The sequence below is a fragment of the Leptodactylus fuscus genome, chromosome 8 (genome assembly GCF_031893055.1).
Source record: "Leptodactylus fuscus isolate aLepFus1 chromosome 8, aLepFus1.hap2, whole genome shotgun sequence".
Taxonomy (NCBI): domain Eukaryota; kingdom Metazoa; phylum Chordata; class Amphibia; order Anura; family Leptodactylidae; genus Leptodactylus; species Leptodactylus fuscus.
Window position 1 is genome coordinate 3,441,650 of NC_134272.1, and position 16,970 is coordinate 3,458,619.

The 16,970-nt window shown below is 49.0% G+C and overlaps 1 protein-coding gene across 2 annotated transcripts in view; it reads right to left on the bottom strand.

Moving 5' to 3' along the window:
* Nucleotides 1–10,770, bottom strand: part of BAIAP2L1 (BAR/IMD domain containing adaptor protein 2 like 1) — a 51,349-nt gene extending 40,579 nt beyond the window's left edge. For both annotated transcript variants that reach the window (XM_075286005.1, XM_075286004.1), the window contains exon 1: nucleotides 10,707–10,770. In XM_075286005.1, the coding sequence (XP_075142106.1) occupies nucleotides 10,707–10,757 (51 nt within the window). In that variant the 5' untranslated portion in view covers nucleotides 10,758–10,770. The remainder of the gene's footprint in view (nucleotides 1–10,706) is intronic.
* Between the last annotated feature and the right edge of the window lie 6,200 nt (nucleotides 10,771–16,970).

Genomic DNA, 16,970 nt, shown 5'->3' on the forward strand with positions numbered 1-16,970 from the left:
TATATATCACACAGCTCAGCTTCTCTCCTCTATCCTATAACCCTATATATCACACAGCTCAGCTTCTCCCCTCTATCCTATAACCCTATATATCACACAGTTCAGCTTCTCTCCTCTATCCTATACCCCTATATATCACACAGCTCAGCTTCTCTCCTCTATCCTATACCCCTATATATCACACAGCTCAGCTTCTCTCCTCTATCCTATACCCCTATATATCACACAGCTCAGCTTCTCTCCTCTATCCTATATATCACACAGCTCAGCTTCTCTCCTCTATCCTATACCCCTATATATCACACAGCTCAGCTTCTCTCCTTTATCCTATAACCCTATATATCACACAGCTCAGCTTCTCTCCTCTATCCTATAACCCTATATATCACACAGCTCAGCTCCTCTCCTCTATCCTATAACCCTATATATCGCACAGCTCAGCTTCTCTCCTCTATCCTATACCCCTATATATCACACAGCTCAGCTTCTCTCCTCTATCCTATACCCCTATATATCACACAGCTCAGCTTCTCTCCTCTATCCTATATATCACACAGCTCAGCTTCTCTCCTCTATCCTATACCCCTATATATCACACAGCTCAGCTTCTCTCCTTTATCCTATACCTTCTATATCTTCCTTCTCATGTGTCTCCTCGGGGTGTTATCCGGGCGGACGCCTTGAGGTGCAGGGACTTTGCTCGCACATATATTACCTTCAGACTAACAAGTTGTGACTGTGACTCGAGTTTCTGAGAATGCTGAGTAACAAATCTCCATTTTCTATTTATTATACATAAAGAATCTTCCGCGGACTGTTCTGCCGAAAGTGAGCGACAATTTTACATTGCGAAAGCTTTCCTTCAGGTCGCATGACTTGTTTTTCATCTCAAGGCCTCTGCCAGATTTCCAAGATGACCTCACAAGGATCAACAGAAATCTGCAAATGTCTTTTACAGAATCTGGTTTCAAGACATTTGGCATTGACCCTCGAGGGGCGGAATAAATCATAGAAGCACAAGTCAGTAAATTTCCAGTATTTCATATATTAGAGAGTCATCGCTTGGGTCTGATTTACTGGACCTTAGAGATCTGATAATAGTCAGCCGGGCTAGGACGCCCAAAATCTGTATAGAAGAGGCTCAGGCGCCAAGCACATGACTGTGGGGTCTCTACGAGGGGACATGGATGGAATATACACGTATATGTGTTTTTCAGAAACCTTATCATTAGAATAGACAGGTCCAGCCCCAAAAACTGACACAAAGCGACTCCCTATTTTGCAGCTCAGTCCTGCGGCCTCCACATGGATCCATAAAAACTATGGGAATGTATACAGGGCCAGAGAAATTAAAGGGGTTTTTCTACCCCAAAATTAAATTTCCATACTCATGACCTGTCCACAGGATGGGTGATCAGCATGCGATCTGTTGGGATCTGACACCTAGACCCTGCACAGATCAGCTGTTCCAGCACCACATTGCAGTTCACTTGACTCCCCACCATACAGTGGACGGCGCTGCTGAGCCCTTTCTATCACTGACAGAGGTGCACACTAGATGATCTGTGTGGGGTCCGGGGTCCTGTACAGAGGTCTCTACTAGAAAAACCGCTTTAATGGTATTGCAGCTCAGCAGTATTCAATTCCCTGGAGCTTAGCTGCAGTACCAGAGACAACCACTGGTCAGGTGTGGCGCTGTTTCTGAGCGCTCTCGTATCTACCACCATGTTTATAAGTTTACACAACCATTATAAAGTATATTTAGTATTAAGACGCGTGAATCATAATGAGATAATAAAGTAAGACGAAAGCCAAGGAGTCTCCCGCAGAGAAGATGGGAGGACACGTCTTCAGTAGAAAGTGAAGGTGTGTCACAGTTACTTCTCGGCGGTGTCACAACACCTGACACCTGCACAAGGTGACTGAATATACAGGAATAGAGAACGGGGCGGCCTCCAATCTCTACACAGTGACATGTGCAGTCACCAGGAGTCAGGCCAAGGAGCTCGGCCCGCAGCGACTTCTCAAGACACACCTATAGCTAACAATAAGGGCCAGGGATCCGGTCACAGCTCATCAAGAGTACTTAGCCCCGCACTTCCTTATTGAGGCCCCGGCCTATAGCTTATACATAGGGCTCATTCACACAACAGTTTTACTCCACCGTGTGTTGGGTGTTGTAGTAACGGCCGGCACATGGACCAGAGACTTATTGCCCGATGCGACCGATCTGAGAGAAAAATGGAGCAAGTCATATGACGGACCAGGCTTTAGGATTCCACAACAGACTGATGTCTAGGAGTTACCCCTGACCTTATGGCGCCCAAACATCTTCAATAAGAGTCAATAGGCCGACAGCTATTACTCCATGTTCCCGCACACACTGTCCAGGGTCACACATGTCTGGCAGCGGATTATTTCCCAGGGTAGTATATAAGAAGTGGGAGCGGGAGTCAATATAGGGCTGATCAGCCTCACCAATCTATATGGAGGCCCAGCACGTGAAGGTCCAGTATATGGAGGTCCAGCACGTGAAGGTCCAGCATTGGCCACCTCTCAGGGAGCCATATTACAGTACACAGAGGAGCCATAACCCTGAGGATTGTCTCCGCACATGATGATGTCACATCCATGGCCGCTTCCCCTCACACATCTTTATTAGTCTGCCCTCCCTTTCTAGAAGACATCAGATATTTTTCCACATCTCCTTCCAGCTGTTGACTGGGCGGCCACATGAAGAGAAGCCACATTATATAACTTATTCCCATAACTGAAGACAAAGTAAAAATAACTTAAGACAGCAAACGCCAAATGTATGATGTCTGCCGCACGGCGCGGACTGAATCATAAGAAAGTAACCCTGTCAGTGCTCAGCAATCCCATCCTCCAATATAGGGGCGTTACTAGGACAAGGTGTCACCCTGAACCAGGAGAAGGCCAGGAGACAACACTGCTGGAGACTGTGAGGGGGCGCTAGCTTTCCAGGCACACATCCAGGGGAGCGACTCCTACCACCACCAAACCTGGCTAAGCCACCCGAGCAAACCAGACATTCACCAACCAAACAACAGCCAACCACCAAACCAAAAACACCAACACATGATAACCAAGGCCGAAATAAAGGCGACCACAGAGGCAAACAGAGAGCGGTACATTGAAGAATGGAGAAACGAAATAAATAACTCCAAGAAACTCACCAATGTGTACCAATCCCTACAAAGAGACTACACCATGGCCACCTACCTGGAGAGAATACGCCACCCCAAGCACAGACAGACCCTGAGCCGATACAGACTGAGCGCCCACAACCTAGAGATAGAGACGGGGCGATACAGACAGACGTACAAGCCACGGGAGAAGAGACTGTGCCAGCACTGTGACCAGGGGGCCCTAGAAGACCAGACCCACTTCCTGCTACACTGCACCAAATACTCAGCTGTGAGGGACGTCTACTACCAAAGACTCTCTGCCCACATCCCAGACTGGGAGAAGAAGAAACTCTACATCCTACTGGGAGAAGAAGAGGCCACTGTGGAGATCGCTGCCCAATACGTGTCCAGCTGTCACCAAACCAGAGGAAGATGAGACTCCACGGACTGTTATATTTATCCCAAAACACCCGCCCCACCCCCACCTCCCCATATAGCAGTCGCCAACGAAGAGGAAGATGAGACTCCATGGACTGTCATAACCCAAACCACCCCCTATACCCACCACCCACCCAACCCAACTCCCCCCCCCCCCCGCCCACTTTACTAGCTTTGGCAATGCCAAATACCTATTCGGACGTGCCAATAAAGCATTTTTTGATTTGATTTGATTTGTGAGGTCAGCCATGATGGCTGACAACCCAGCTTTCCCAAAAACAGACAAACCAGAACAGTGCAAGGATGGTTAATAGTTATTAGAGTACTTAAAGGGTTACTTTCATCCTATACATGCCAGGATACGCCATGACTATAGGATCAGTTGGGGGTCAATCCTGAGAATTTGCAGCCACTATGCCGTCTACTGTGTATTACAGGTAAGATGTTCTTGCTGTAGTTCCTTGCACAGCCAGATGGCTGGGGGGGTCGCTGTACAAGGAAAGTGGAGTAGGAGATGCAGCGCTAAACCAGCACTGTGCCCCGCGATTTTCAGGATCAGGGACCTCACACTACTTTATTAGACTGGAATACCCATTAAAGGGGTCATCCAACTTTACTATTACAGCTCAGCGCCAGTAGTACGGCACGCGGGGGATGGGCTGAGGCGGGTCACGTGCTGGCCACTCACTAGGAGGGTGGTCATATGGATTGGTGACCGATCCAGACATCAGACGTCACCACTAAGATGGTCGGAGGACGTCCATAAAACTCTGTAAAAAGTTCAAATCCTTTTATTGGCAAAAATGTTTCACTTTGTAACTTTGGTTATTTTTTGTTATTTTTGTTACATATTCCAGCGGTGATCTGCGGCCGCCGCGCTGTGACCGCCACAACAATGGCCGCCATGTCAGGGGAATATTCCCACGCTCTCACTCATTAGATAATTGCACATAAACAAGCGGCGCAGTCCCTGACTTGGCGAGGACACGATCTATAATAACACTGACAACGCGAGAATTATGTGAACAGCCACTTATCATTAAAGGGAGACTCCGATGAAGGCTGCCTGCGCATGGAGCTATGAAAAACGGATGTCGTACAGAGGACGCTCGGCGCTGCCCAATTACTTCACCGACCCACTGACTTGTAGGGTCGAGACAAACAGATTTTATCCCTAGAAGCGGACCACTCCATCCCCTATAATGGGCCGCGCTCTGGCCGCTTTTTTTGTGCCCTTGGACAGAAATGTCAGGACACCCCTTTAAGCATTTAAAGGGATTACACAACTTCCAAAAGTGGCAGTGCTGACTCCTCACCGCTCCTTTGTGCAGCCTTTATTTTACTTGCTGTCCCAGGTATTTACATGCAGTGAATCTGTGCACGGACTACATTTCCCAGGATGCCTCTGCCTGCGCTCGCTCTGTGTGTACCCCTCCCCCTCTCTGCTACAGGGTCTGTCTTGTGTCACTTCTTCAGTCCTCACTGCATCGCTCTCCTCCACATATCCCACCAGGCAATAAATCACTCCCATAAGTGGCTTCAAGGGGCAAGGAGGTCACGTGCTGCTGTGATGTTTCATATGCTGGTTGCACTGCTCACAGGGAGGGGTAGTGAGCTTGGAAATGAAACATCACAGCTAAGGTCAATGATTTAAAGATAAATCAGATAAAGGGTGCCAAATATAAAACAGGATATATATTAGGAAGTGTTTCGTATTGAGACATCCTATTACCCCTTTCTCTTAGAAATCTGCAGGTCGGCACGTTTATCTAATGTGTACAGACACCTTCAGACTGCAGTTCTAAGGTAACTTTGCCCAGGAACAACCAGTGTAAACACAACCTGATAAGGAAGACAACAGGATCCCGCAGTCTGGAGGAACGCAGAGGGTTTATCCTTATTTTCTAGTTCCTCCTTTGCAAGCATTTGATCACAAGGACCCTCTGTCACATGACTACGGGCACAGTATTGTCAATCGGTCCTGGACAGTCCCTCTAAATGTGCACCAGTCCAATGGATGATTGTAGTGGTAAACCTTGCAAAAACCGAGCATGTCAATCTTGGAAACCCAGATTTGTGGCCTGTGCCACGGCTGACCGGTCTGTCCTGATACATTGTAGCAACAACCAGGGGAAGAGGTTTGTGCTGTCGAGTCATGGAAACATTGTAACGAAGCTTCAGCTGTGAACACAACTCATTTTCTGCATCTGAATGAAATTTTTACTTTTTTTCCCCCCCATTCACTGAGAGCAATCAGAAAACTGGGAGGAATCAAAAAGCTTCCGAAGTGGCCCCCGACTAGGACACACATGCCAAGGAATTCTCAGATCTTACTGCCCTGAAGTCAAGGCTAAAGGAGACCCAAGACTGGTAAAGCCCCAAGTGCCCCTTCAATGTGGTCCCTGGTGATGTCTTCTCAATGACAGGTCCGTCCCTCCAGGGTGCACTTAGACCCCCCCCCCAATGTTCTCAAGAGTTGGGGTCCTGACTCAGCTCCCCACAGGAGAGATGATAAGTGGGGGTTATAGGGCTGGAGCGATGGCTGCACCTATATAAGGTGTATGATGTATACAGGGCTAGGAACATACAGGCTTTATATTACAGTCATGTAAACTAAGGGTAAGTTCACACAGGGTTTTTTGCAGGCAGGTTTTTTGCTCCAGCTGATCGAGTGTCTGGACATTAAACTGAATGCCAGACAGAAACACCTCAAAATCTGCCTGCAAAAGTCTCAGTGTGAACACAGTCTATCTATAGTCTCCAGGGCCCCCCTATAGATTTCAGGGCATTCTGCATTAGGGGCAGCGGTGGCCTCGTGCACACACAGGTGGATGTGACAAGACTTGTGGGGGATTCAGGCCGCCCAGCAGGGTCATCGGCCCCATCAGCCTTGTATAGAGGGGGGTCCTGAGCTGTGAGTAACCCCCTGAGCCATTCCTCTGCCCTGACAGGGTATCTCGGGGACTCAATTAAAGGCACCTCCTACTAGCAGTGATACCTGTCATAATATTACTGGAATATCCCTTTAAGAGAAGTTTGTTTTACACCCCATCTATTACTCACAGGGACCATCAACAACTTCATGGGCCGGTACAATGGACGCGCCTGCCGCTTTCCCTGGGGATTGTGGCAGATCGCTGGGAGCTCCGCCATGTCAGACGGTCTGTCCCCTTTAAGAGTCTGGCCATACTGTAGTTACTTTCTACTATTTGGAGTACCTGCACCCTCAGTATTCCAGTACTCAATGCTGCCCCCTACTGGCACTCCATGTTATGCCCACAACGCCCCATCATCCATCCATGTAAACAGTCCATGGACATACTAACACTACAACTCCCAGCATCCCAACAGCCACAGGTGAGGACTACATGCACATGGGCTCAGACACGCACCCCCAGGTGAGGACTACATGCACATGGGCTCAGACACGCACCCCCAGGTGAGGACTACATGCACATGGGCTCAGACACGCACCCCCAGGTGAGGACTACATGCACATGGGCTCAGACGCACCCCCAGGTGAGGACTACATGTACATGGGCTCAGACACGCACCCCCTTCAGTCACACCTCGGGCAGAGAGCAGCAGTGGTACTACAAACCTCAGCAGACCTAGGACTACACCTCCCAGCAGCAACATAACACCAGGCGCCAGTAGATTAGGAATATACAGAACAAATCCCAGGAATACAAGTCCCAGAAGACGGACAACAAGCACCAGCATGACCTGGAGAGAAGAAACAACAACTCCCATCATCCTACACAAAGATCCAGACTCATAAGTCCCAAAAAACACGACAAGAACCACCAAGATCTGGAGACAGGTAACAAAGTGAATGTTGGACTACAAGTCCCAGCAGAGAAAACAAAACATTCAACAGAGACAGAGAACAAGTCTGAACACAGGGCAACAAGCCATAAGAGTGGGGGGACTACAAGTACCAGCATGTCCTGGAGAGAGAACAAGTCAACACAGAACATGAAGCCATAAGAGTGGTGGGACTACAAGTCCCAGCATGTCCTGACTAGGAAGACCAATGACATGACTACAAGTCCCAGCAATAGTGGAAATGACAAGCACCAGAAGGACTACAACCCCCAGCATGTCCTGGAGAGACACAAGTGACAACAGCAGAGGGACTACAACCCCCAGCATGTCCTGGAGAGACACAAGTGACAACAGCAGAGGGACTACAACCCCCAGCATGTCCTGGAGAGATACAAGAGCAGAGGGACTACAACCCCCAGCATGTCCTGGAGAGACACAAGTGACAACAGCAGAGGGACTACAACCCCCAGCATGTCCTGGAGAGATACAAGTGACAACAGCAGAGGGACTACAACCCCCAGCATGTCCTGGAGAGATACAAGTGACAACAGCAGAGGGACTACAACCCCCAGCATGTCCTGGAGAGATACAAGTGACAACAGCAGAGGGACTACAACCCCCAGCATGTCCTGGAGAGATACAAGAGCAGAGGGACTACTACCCCCAGCATGTCCTGGAGAGACACAAGTGACAACAGCAGAGGGACTACAACCCCCAGCATGTCCTGGAGAGATACAAGAGCAGAGGGACTACTACCCCCAGCATGTCCTGGAGAGACACAAGTGACAACAGCAGAGGGACTACAACCCCCAGCATGTCCTGGAGAGATACAAGAGCAGAGGGACTACTACCCCCAGCATGTCCTGGAGAGATACAAGAGCAGAGGGACTACAACCCCCAGCATGTCCTGGAGAGATACAAGAGCAGAGGGACTACAACCCCCAGCATGTCCTGGAGAGACACAAGTGACAACAGCAGAGGGACTACAACCCCCAGCATGTCCTGGAGAGATACAAGAGCAGAGGGACTACAACCCCCAGCATGTCCTGGAGAGATACAAGAGCAGAGGGACTACAACCCCCAGCATGTCCTGGAGAGATACAAGAGCAGAGGGACTACAACCCCCAGCATGTCCTGGAGAGACACAAGTGACAACAGCAGAGGGACTACAACCCCCAGCATGTCCTGGAGAGATACAAGAGCAGAGGGACTACAACCCCCAGCATGTCCTGGAGAGATACAAGAGCAGAGGGACTACAACCCCCAGCATGTCCTGGAGAGATACAAGTGACAGCAGCAGAGGGACTACAACCCCCAGCATGTCCTGGAGAGACACAAGAGCAGAGGGACTACAACCCCCAGCATGTCCTGGAGAGACACAAGTGACAACAGCAGAGGGACTACAACCCCCAGCATGTCCTGGAGAGATACAAGAGCAGAGGGACTACAACCCCCAGCATGTCCTGGAGAGATACAAGAGCAGAGGGACTACAACCCCCAGCATGTCCTGGAGAGATACAAGTGACAGCAGCAGAGGGACTACTACCCCCAGCATGTCCTGGAGAGACACAAGTGACAACAGCAGAGGGACTACAACCCCCAGCATGTCCTGGAGAGATACAAGAGCAGAGGGACTACAACCCCCAGCATGTCCTGGAGAGATACAAGAGCAGAGGGACTACAACCCCCAGCATGTCCTGGAGAGATACAAGAGCAGAGGGACTACAACCCCCAGCATGTCCTGGAGAGATACAAGTGACAACAGCAGAGGGACTACAACCCCCACCATGTCCTGGAGAGATACAAGAGCAGAGGGACTACAACCCCCAGCATGTCCTGGAGAGACACAAGTGACAACAGCAGAGGGACTACAACCCCCAGCATGTCCTGGAGAGATACAAGAGCAGAGGGACTACAACCCCCAGCATGTCCTGGAGAGATACAAGTGACAGCAGCAGAGGGACTACAACCCCCAGCATGTCCTGGAGAGATACAAGAGCAGAGGGACTACAACCCCCAGCATGTCCTGGAGAGATACAAGAGCAGAGGGACTACAACCCCCAGCATGTCCTGGAGAGATACAAGAGCAGAGGGACTACAACCCCCAGCATGTCCTGGAGAGATGCAAGTGACAACAGCAGAGGGACTACAACCCCCAGCATGTCCTGGAGAGATACAAGAGCAGAGGGACTACAACCCCCAGCATGTCCTGGAGAGACACAAGTGACAACAGCAGAGGGACTACAACCCCCAGCATGTCCTGGAGAGATACAAGAGCAGAGGGACTACAACCCCCAGCATGTCCTGGAGAGATACAAGTGACAGCAGCAGAGGGACTACAACCCCCACCATGTCCTGGAGAGATACAAGAGCAGAGGGACTACAACCCCCAGCATGTCCTGGAGAGACACAAGTGACAACAGCAGAGGGACTACAACCCCCAGCATGTCCTGGAGAGATACAAGAGCAGAGGGACTACAACCCCCAGCATGTCCTGGAGAGATACAAGTGACAGCAGCAGAGGGACTACAACCCCCAGCATGTCCTGGAGAGACACAAGTGACAACAGCAGAGGGACTACAACCCCCAGCATGTCCTGGAGAGATACAAGAGCAGAGGGACTACAACCCCCAGCATGTCCTGGAGAGATACAAGAGCAGAGGGACTACAACCCCCAGCATGTCCTGGAGAGATACAAGAGCAGAGGGACTACAACCCCCAGCATGTCCTGGAGAGATACAAGAGCAGAGGGACTACAACCCCCAGCATGTCCTGGAGAGATACAAGTGACAACAGCAGAGGGACTACAACCCCCACCATGTCCTGGAGAGATACAAGAGCAGAGGGACTACAACCCCCAGCATGTCCTGGAGAGACACAAGTGACAACAGCAGAGGGACTACAACCCCCAGCATGTCCTGGAGAGATACAAGAGCAGAGGGACTACAACCCCCAGCATGTCCTGGAGAGATACAAGTGACAGCAGCAGAGGGACTACAACCCCCAGCATGTCCTGGAGAGATACAAGAGCAGAGGGACTACAACCCCCAGCATGTCCTGGAGAGATACAAGAGCAGAGGGACTACAACCCCCAGCATGTCCTGGAGAGATGCAAGTGACAGCAGCAGAGGGACTACAACCCCCAGCATGTCCTACTACACAGGGCGGTATACTCCAGGGTGCTCGGTGTATCTTCAGTCTCAGCCTGTCCCTGGTAAAGTTGTGGCGGGACTACAACCCCCAGCAGCTCCTGCCTAGAGCCCGGCCGTGCGCTCGGGGCTGCCGCCTCACCTTGTACGTGTTCTCGGTGATCTTGGCCACGGCCTCCGGGTCCCGGGACATGTCTGCGGCTCTGTCTGTGGGCTCTGTCCGTGCACCTGCTCCGCAGCTCCTCACATGCCGCTCTCCTCACAACTGGCTCTGCCCAACTTGTGGCACCGGGTGCGGCGGCGGTGACTGCGGGGAGAGCAGGAAGGTGGGGCCGGTGAGGTCAGCAGCGGAGCCGGGGAGGAAGGGACGCACCTGCGTGCAGGGAAGGGAGGAGCAGGCGGGGAGGGAGCTGAGGTGAGGCGGCCACACAGGCGGCGGGACTGGGAGGTGTCGTACGACAAGCAGGCGATCAGTATCGGCCGACTTTCATGCCATGAGAGATGTACAACTCGTGACAGGAATCTTGTGAGACTTTTTTCTGTTCTTACATCGGATTTCTGGAAGTCGCTGCCATTTTCCGTTCTGTCAGCGATATTTGTAGTCACTTCCCAGAGAGATGCGAAATCTAACATGAAGCCGTATTCACACTGCACGGTACGAGTCGCCGTCAGCCATGTTCGTTCTTTGCACCGTTTGCTCTAATCGCTCATTTCAGCGTTTGAGGGATCCGAGAAAACGAACAAGAACAGGACGTAATAGCGGACGGTCCGAAAAAAATGGGTCATGTCAAAAGCCACAGAGTGAAATGAAAGGGGATGTCGTGTTATGGACTTATATCCCAAATCTACAGGGCAGGGGGACATGTCCGATCACCGAATGTCCCCCCAAAGTCTCCTCATGACCGGGGCGTCAGCGAGCTTGTATGGCCGGCACCGTATATATGACCAGCACCGTATATATGACCGCCACCATAGAAGTGTATGGAGCGCCGGTCACACAAGTGCACTGACATTCATGAGGAGGATTTTCGGTCCCCTGTCCTCCTGATCCAGCCATCGCCCCTAGTGATCGGACACTTGTAGAGGATAAGTGTCCATGACGGCACAATCCCTTTAATACGGCCATGTCTGTAACGTGGCCGATTTTCCCGCTCATGTGAATGTAGACGTGCCAGGACTCCCACCAAACATGGCCCTCCTGTGACTCCCCTAATATATGCGAATAGTCTCTGCACCCCTGAGGTCGCTGCTTCTACAACTTCTAGTCTCATAAAAGATCGAGAACTGCTGATTTTTTTTTTTTCAAAACTCCATTGGCTTACATTGGCAGATATGGCGATCTTTGGTGGCAGATGGAAGTGGTCAGAGTCGCCTTCGCCTTATACGTATTGTCAGTTTTATTTTTTCCCCCAATCGTTGGTGCAGCGTTTTGATCCCTCACAATATTTCACAAAATTCGCAACTTTTTTCACAAAATTTATCCGGTCCTGCCCAATGAGACCCCGGACTCTCCCCAGGGGTCAGCGTGTTGGATTTTAACATGTCCTCTCCTTTATTACCTGGCAGATAAACCGCTGGCATCCACCATGGCGCCCTGTAGACAGTAGAGGCCTCACCAGAAGATGTGTTACCCTTCCGGACGAGATGGAGACCCAAAGCCGGCCATACACCTAAGGCGACTGGTAAGCAACCAGATTAGGGTATCTCGACTGTAGGGTTGGGCTTGCTGAGACCCACTGGTGGTGTCTGGCAGCAGCTTATTCCCCTCTGCCCATTGAGGTGACATGCATACTCGGCCAGCGTCACCCTGGGGGAGGGGTGGTTGGGAGGAATCTACCTATTCCACAGGTCTCTACCTAGTCAAGGACAAAACTAGAGGCACCGAGCGGGCCCATGTGATAGGACAGGTGGATTTACTAACGCTAGCTTCACACTATTGTAGGCCGATCGGAGGACCAGAACAACGGACAGGTAGAAAGAGACAACAACGGTCACCTATAGAGCCAGGCGGGCCCCATTCACTATAAAAGGGATCCATCAGATGTTTGTTCTTTTAAACTGAAACGGCAAAACAAAAAAGTCCTGCATGTCCGTGATTTTGGACGCACCCTGGGACGGAGGCTAAAACGCAGATGTGAACGTAGCCTGAGACTAGGAGGAGGTGCATAGTCTGCCAGTCCTCCTGTACGCCAGCTGTGAGCCCCTGTATACTAGCACATGGCTGGGTGGGCGGTCCGAGGGCGTTCTGATCCTCCGTTCCGGTAACATAAAGCATGTCCAATTCAGATCTGTGAAAATGGATGGAACCGCGCATTGAAATCAGCGTAGACTGAAGGCAGTCCGATGTCACCGCAGTGTCACCTCCTCTCTCACCCCCACGCAGTGCACACTCCGTCCTGTACATAAATCCTAATTTGTACCTATTTCTGAGATAAGATTTAGTAATATAATAATAATAAGTATAATAAATCCCTTGGCCATGACGGTCACCCCCGCCTGCAGCTAAACCCCGACAAGTTCTTGTAAAATTTGTGTAAACGGCCAAAAATTGAAAATTTTTGCAGAAAGCCGAATCTATTAGTGCAATGCAAAAAAAAAAATAAAGCAAGTCAGAGCTTGTGACAGTGAACGCCGTTCTACGACAGATCCTCGCCTGGGAATGCATGAAATATTGCTCTATGTACATCTGCACAATCCATGTAGTGTGAACGGTGCTTAAAATAGCAGCAGCGGCCGGTGTCGTGGTGCAGCCCGGGCTTTCTGGATTTTTCCATCTCTGCACTTTGATTTGTTTGCCTTACCTTTCCTCCACACAGCCGGCCCTTGTGTTGGGCTACTTCTACATGCAGGGATGTGATTCACACTTTCTAGTGTATATTTCCTTATAGAAACAAGACGGCCATTAAGATCTGCTCAGAGATTTGGGACCAGGAGGGACGTGTCCTCAGAAGAACCAGACAGCGCCCTCCTAGGTCACCTGCAGGTCCTGGATACTACACCGCACTCATGACCTCCTAGATCACATCTGTAAGTGTCACCAAGTCTGAAGATCCACCAGGACCTACCTAAGGCTGAGACTGCACGAAGACAAAATATAAAGGAAGAAAATCAGAAATCAGGGGGCTTTATAGTCCGAAGGGGAAGGGATTTTATTTAATCTCATCCCCAAATTGTGGGAAAAATACATGCGTGAATATCCGTGTAATAATATATTGTATATCGGTTCAGGAACGCAGGCAATACTGTGTTTTCTTCATAGACTTATACAGAGAAAACATAAAAAGAATTTCACGCAGATTTCTCAGTCTTTTCCCCACTGGGTGAATGAGATTTCATTTAGGCGACGTTGCAGAAACGCAGCTTTTTTTTGTTGCAGATTTTGCTGCAGTTTGTTGAGCCAAAGCCAAGAATGGCCACCACTGTCACATCAAAGCAGTAAATCCCTGCCAATACACAGTAGTAATGCTAACCTATGAGCTCTAAGGGTGCATGCACACAATGTAACGCGGCACTGATGCTGGCACGATAACTCGTGTAAGGATCAGCGCTGCAAAACAGAATCCCATTGACTTCAGTGGGTTCCGTTAATCGCACGTGACACATTGAAATCAATGGGATTCTGTTTTTCAGTGCTGATCCTTACAGGAGTTATCGTGCAAGAATCAGTGCCGCGTTACATCGTGTGCATGCACCCTAAGGCCTAATACACATGGCCAAGTGTGCAGGCCGCGGCTCTCCAAGGGGGTGTCTGATGCTCCATTGTGATGACGATAGGGCAGGTCCTATCCTGCACCCTGACAATGAAACGGAATGGATCAGGAGCCCCCGTATACGTGAATGCATCACGGAAGGCACTAGAATAGGGGTCTCAATTTGGGGCCGCTGGAGGTAGAGTCTGGGTGAAGCTGGGCCGCATCAGGTTTTCCCAATTTTTTTTTTCTAAAAGTCGCCATATTCCGACAGCCGTAACTTTTTTATACGTCCGTGTACGGGGATGCATAGGGCGTCTTTTTTTGCGGGGCCGGGTGTACTTTTTAGTTCCACCATTTTCGGGAAATGTTATTGCTTTGATCACTTTTTATTCAAATTTTTATCAGAATCAAAACAGTGAAAAAACGACGGTTTGGCATTTTTTACTATTTTTCCCGCTACAGCATTTACCGTACAGGAAAAATATTTATAGATTTATAGAGCGGGCGATTTCGGACACGGGGATACTTAACATGTATGTGTTTCACAGTATTTAACTACTTTTATATGTGTTCTAGGGAAAGGGGGGTGATTTGAATTTTTAATACTTTTTATATTTTTTTTTACTTTTTTGTTTTTTTGCATTTATTAGACCCCCTAGGGATGTTGAACCCCAGGGGGTCTGATCACTAATGCAATGCAATACAATGCTAATGCATTGCAAAATATCATCATTTCTTTTGCAGGCTGCATAGAGCCTACTGTATACATCTGACCTGGTCTCTGCCATTACTACGTCTTCCATACCATGTAATAATCCAGAGGTCTGACCTTTAACCCTCTCCTGCTCTCATGTATATCCTCTTTAAACTATAGAGCCCAAAACATATTGGAGGTATATATATATACGGTATATAGGGTCACCTCTATATTACCAGCATCATTCTAGCCGTGTAGGGCCCGTTGTCCACAAATGCACGTATTTCTATAGGACAGCCCTATATACCACATGTTTACTCCCAGATTCTTATTCCTGCTCGGCCTTTATCTCCCAGGCTTGTGAGCAAAGGTAAATCTCCAGGAATCTGTTTAATGGATAAAAGACCTGAGTAGTCTATAAAACGGGATCAAAGGTGAACTCGTAATATGGAGGGATCACTAAGCTGGGAAGGTCTTCTGAAAATCACTGGATATATATATATATATATATGTGTGTGTGTGTGTGTGATATATGTATATATTGATGTGTGTGTACCTGCTTTTATTTCTGCTGTTTTGGGGAGAATACAAGTGTCCCCGATCCCACCATAGACATGCCGGCCCATATCAGCCTAGTGAGCCTGGAAACTGACAAGCAAATGATGAATAAACCGGGGCCTGACCCCACTGTTGCATCTCTTCAGGATTTCTGTTATACCTTTTGCAAAATTTCTGCAAGATTGGCGTTAAGTTGGACGTTCTTGTGCAATTTGTCAGGGGACAGGAGATAAGTAGCAGATCAGTGGAGGTCCAGTTACTGAGACCACCATGAGAGCAGGGGTCAGACATTCATTTCTATGGGACCTCTAGACAGGGAATAAGCCGTATTGTTGGTTTATAGAAGAAGTCTACGCGCAATAATCTCTCATCGCGTCTCCTGCGCTGCCGCCATGCTGTTATACCAACAGGAGAGATAGAAGGGGGATGTAATACGGAACAGCCATAATATTAATGTTTGCTATTGGAATCTGCTCCACTTTGAGTTTATGTTCCAGTTTTGATATACCACGCCTAGATCCTCCTTGCTGACAGTTTCCTTTTGGCTTTCATTATGATATTTGGTAACATCGCTCTATGAGGTCGGTGGAAATGAATCAGAGTTATAAATGGGGCACAAGCTCGGGATTACTACACATCAATGTCTACACCAGATCATAGAGGGAGAGACCGGCCGCACCACAGGACAAGGGTTACTTGTTCTTTAAGGAGTGTGACGTCTGTACAAGGGTGAGGGGAGAAGTCAGAGACGTCTTGTAATTCTGTACGTCACTGCATACCTTTAGTAAAGTCATTGGACAGCCTGTCATCCAGTGATAATCTCTGCAGATAATAGGGGTGATAGTCCTCAAGGGGCTTATCTCAGATACTGGAACCTGACCACATATAGAGCAGGAAACATTCACCAAATATATTTGCCAGGGTCACGTTTCTACCATGCTTGGTATCGTACCGTATGGGAACTGTCAGCAGTAAACTGGCCATAAATCTAATCCCAGTACAGGAGAGTCTGCAGTTTCCGAATATTCTTCTTGGAGACCGTTTTTCATGTAAATTGCTGTTTTATTCGTATGCAAATGAGGGGAAATGGTTTGTTTTGGGGGCTTACACAAAAGTCCTAACAAGATAAGACCTGACCCAAAGCGCGTTACCCCTTCAGGATAGGTAAATCGGTTGTAGACTGTGGCTAACCCCCTTAAGACGCGCTGCCATGTTCTTTATAGTAAGAGGAGGCTTTATCCTGAAACCCTTCTAAACAAGCCAGAATTATTCAGTCTATTACTAATTGTACTGTCATGAACTTGGCCGTGCGGAGTCCTGTAGAGTCTTACATGAAACTCTGAGGCTTTTGCAACTTCTCTGATCATTGTACGGTCAGACTTTGGGTAAATTTGCAGGGACTCCTGGGAAGATTCTCCACTGTCTTGAATGTTTTCCACTTGTGCAGAACCTTTCTCTT